This window comes from Buceros rhinoceros, unplaced genomic scaffold (genome assembly GCF_000710305.1).
Source record: "Buceros rhinoceros silvestris isolate BGI_N320 unplaced genomic scaffold, ASM71030v1 scaffold27437, whole genome shotgun sequence".
Lineage (NCBI taxonomy): Eukaryota > Metazoa > Chordata > Aves > Bucerotiformes > Bucerotidae > Buceros > Buceros rhinoceros.
The window spans coordinates 88,862-91,221 of NW_010421004.1; the positions used below are offsets into that span (position 1 = coordinate 88,862).

The window sequence follows — 2,360 nt, forward strand, 5'->3', positions numbered from 1 at the left end:
CGGGTGGCGTTAGGCCGTTAGCTAACGGGCCACTGACTGGCTCGGAGAGGACGACAGCCCTGGCATCATCCAGCAGAGAATAACCACAAAACAAGCAGTTCCCCTGTGACGTAGATTGAAACACGTTTCAGAAGGCAGGAGCGTTCTAGAGTAACGCAGGGGGACTGAAGAGCCTCTCGTAAAGCGTAAAAATTCCTCTTCAATACGAATTCAGAAAAAATCGCTTTTGGTTTCTGCAGTGGGAAACCTGGTGGAAGCCTCAGACCTCCAAATCGTAAAGCCATAAACACACGTAAACTTTATTTGCAGTCACCATGGGTCGGCTCAGGCACGTTTCTCTGCGAGCGCTCGGAAGCGGCTGCTCACAGCAGAGGTCTGTCACCCCTGAGGTGGAGCAGCCCTTCTCCTCTGGGCACTGAAACAGCCGACACCTAGTTCCAGAGCTGGTGACAAATAAAGAGAAGGTTAACGAGCTGTGTGTGCTTTTCGTCCCCTCCCGCTTGTCTCCCAGCTGTTCCTGGAGAAGGCAGAAGCGGAGGAGAAGTGGTTCCAGAGGCTGGTTGCACTCCGGCAGGAAAGGCTGATGGGCAGCCCGGTGGCCTGAGCGAGCTGCTGTGACCGTCACCCACCAGTTCTCCACGAACGCTGAGCAATCCTACCGTTAAATTGGTTTATTTTTCTCTTTGGAGGGGATTTTAATACTCGCTGTGAGTCGTACAGAGAATAAACATTTCACCTGAATAAACCAGAACGTTCTATCCTCCATTCTCCTCCCAAAGTCCCGACTGCGTGCCCCGTCCCGCTGAGCTCCCCGCTGCAGACGGGCTGGCTGTCAGAGCAGTGTCATCTCTTTCTGTACCGAATTCCTCTGGCGTGCAAAAGCCTGACAGCCCAAGGAGACGTGATTTTATACCTTCCAATCGAAAAAAAGATGTATAACCCCGCAGCAGTTTAAAGATAAATGATAAAATAAGGCTGCCAAAGGCAGCTCAGATTTACCAGCGCTCGGGCAGTTGGAGCACGAGTGGTCCCACCCTCGTGGGCCGTGATGACTCCTGTGGCCGGAGGGGTCGGGGTGAATCGTATTGCTGGTCTGTCTCCTTCCACCCGCTCTGCATTGCGGGAGCAGCGTTGGAACCCCCCGTGTCTGTGGGGGGTTCTCTTCTGGCTGGAGGCCAGACCCTCTGCCTGGGTCCTGCTTCTGGGGACCCTGAGTGGGAAAAAATGCTGGATGTTTCCCCGAACATCTGCCCGCTGCACTTGGCATCCAGGAGAAGGTGTAAGGGAAAAGTTAGGTTGTCCTTTTAAATGAAATTGTAAAGTTTTCAGCGGGTTTAAGAAACAGTCTTGTCAGAGCAGTTTTAAGGCCATTAAAAAGGCAGCGCAGGGATCAGCGGGGAATACCGCAGTTGTTCCGGCAAGCAGTGGGACAGATCTTCGCCGAACAAGAATAACGTCACTCCCATTTCTGTCCAGAGCGACTCTGTTCAGCTGGTGAAGCTGCCGTTTGCCCGGGCGTGATGTAAAATAATGCCAGATCAGTCGCAAATGGAGCCCAAGTGTACCTACAAAAAAATCTGCCCATCCGCCAGCTAAACACCGGAGATCAACCCAATAAATCACAAAACACTTCTGAGGGATCTAGCAAAGCTGTGAGGACTAAACTGAGCCCCCACCCCCGGACTCACCTCACTGGAAATCAGTGCATCCCCTTTCCCGGGGAAGAGAGGACATTCATAAGGCGCTTTTTTTTAGTGATATTTTTCCTTGTTCTCAGATCTGTGGGGAAAAAAAGATGGAGGGTGATTCCAGAAACAGTTTTTGTTGATGTAAAAGGAAAATGTATTCAGTTTTTCTTTATGAACAGCGTTGGTTTTACTTGGCCCTGCATTAAAAAGGCTTCTCTGCGTCTCAAAACTACCTTGTCTGCCACCAAGAGTGGAAAAAAAATCATTTCCCTTGTTTCATTTCAGCATTTTCAAATGGTAAATATTTGTCATTGTCCGGTCTGCCAATCTCCTCCCTCCGTTCTTGCATAGTAAATAAAACCTCTTCGATCTCTGTGTATGGAGCAGGTGTAAATTCCTCTTTTTCACAGGTTATTTGGTGTTTTTACTGGATGCAAAGCGATTCCTTTAATGCAGTACACAACCCTGCAGGATATTAACAAGCTCCTGGGACTAGTCTGTCTGTAAAGAAGCGAAGCCAGCAGGACTGTGTGGTAGTAACGGGGTGTACCTGCTACCGCTCACCAACCAGTGATGCCATTTCTCCAGCAGGTCCATGCTGGAGGAGAACTGAGAGCAAGCCCTGGAAAGAAAACAGACACAGCATGTAGATGATCTGAGCTGCACAGGAAT

At 50.0% G+C, this 2,360-nt stretch overlaps 1 protein-coding gene across 1 annotated transcript in view; it reads left to right on the plus strand.

Moving 5' to 3' along the window:
• LOC104496408 (serine/Arginine-related protein 53-like) overlaps positions 1-604 on the plus strand; it is a gene marked incomplete at its 5' end in the record, with an annotated part of 1,947 nt that extends 1,343 nt beyond the window's left edge. Inside the window, one exon of the mRNA XM_010139515.1 lies at positions 512-604. Within this exon, the coding sequence (XP_010137817.1) occupies positions 512-604 (93 nt within the window). The remainder of the gene's footprint in view (positions 1-511) is intronic.
• Between the last annotated feature and the right edge of the window lie 1,756 nt (positions 605-2,360).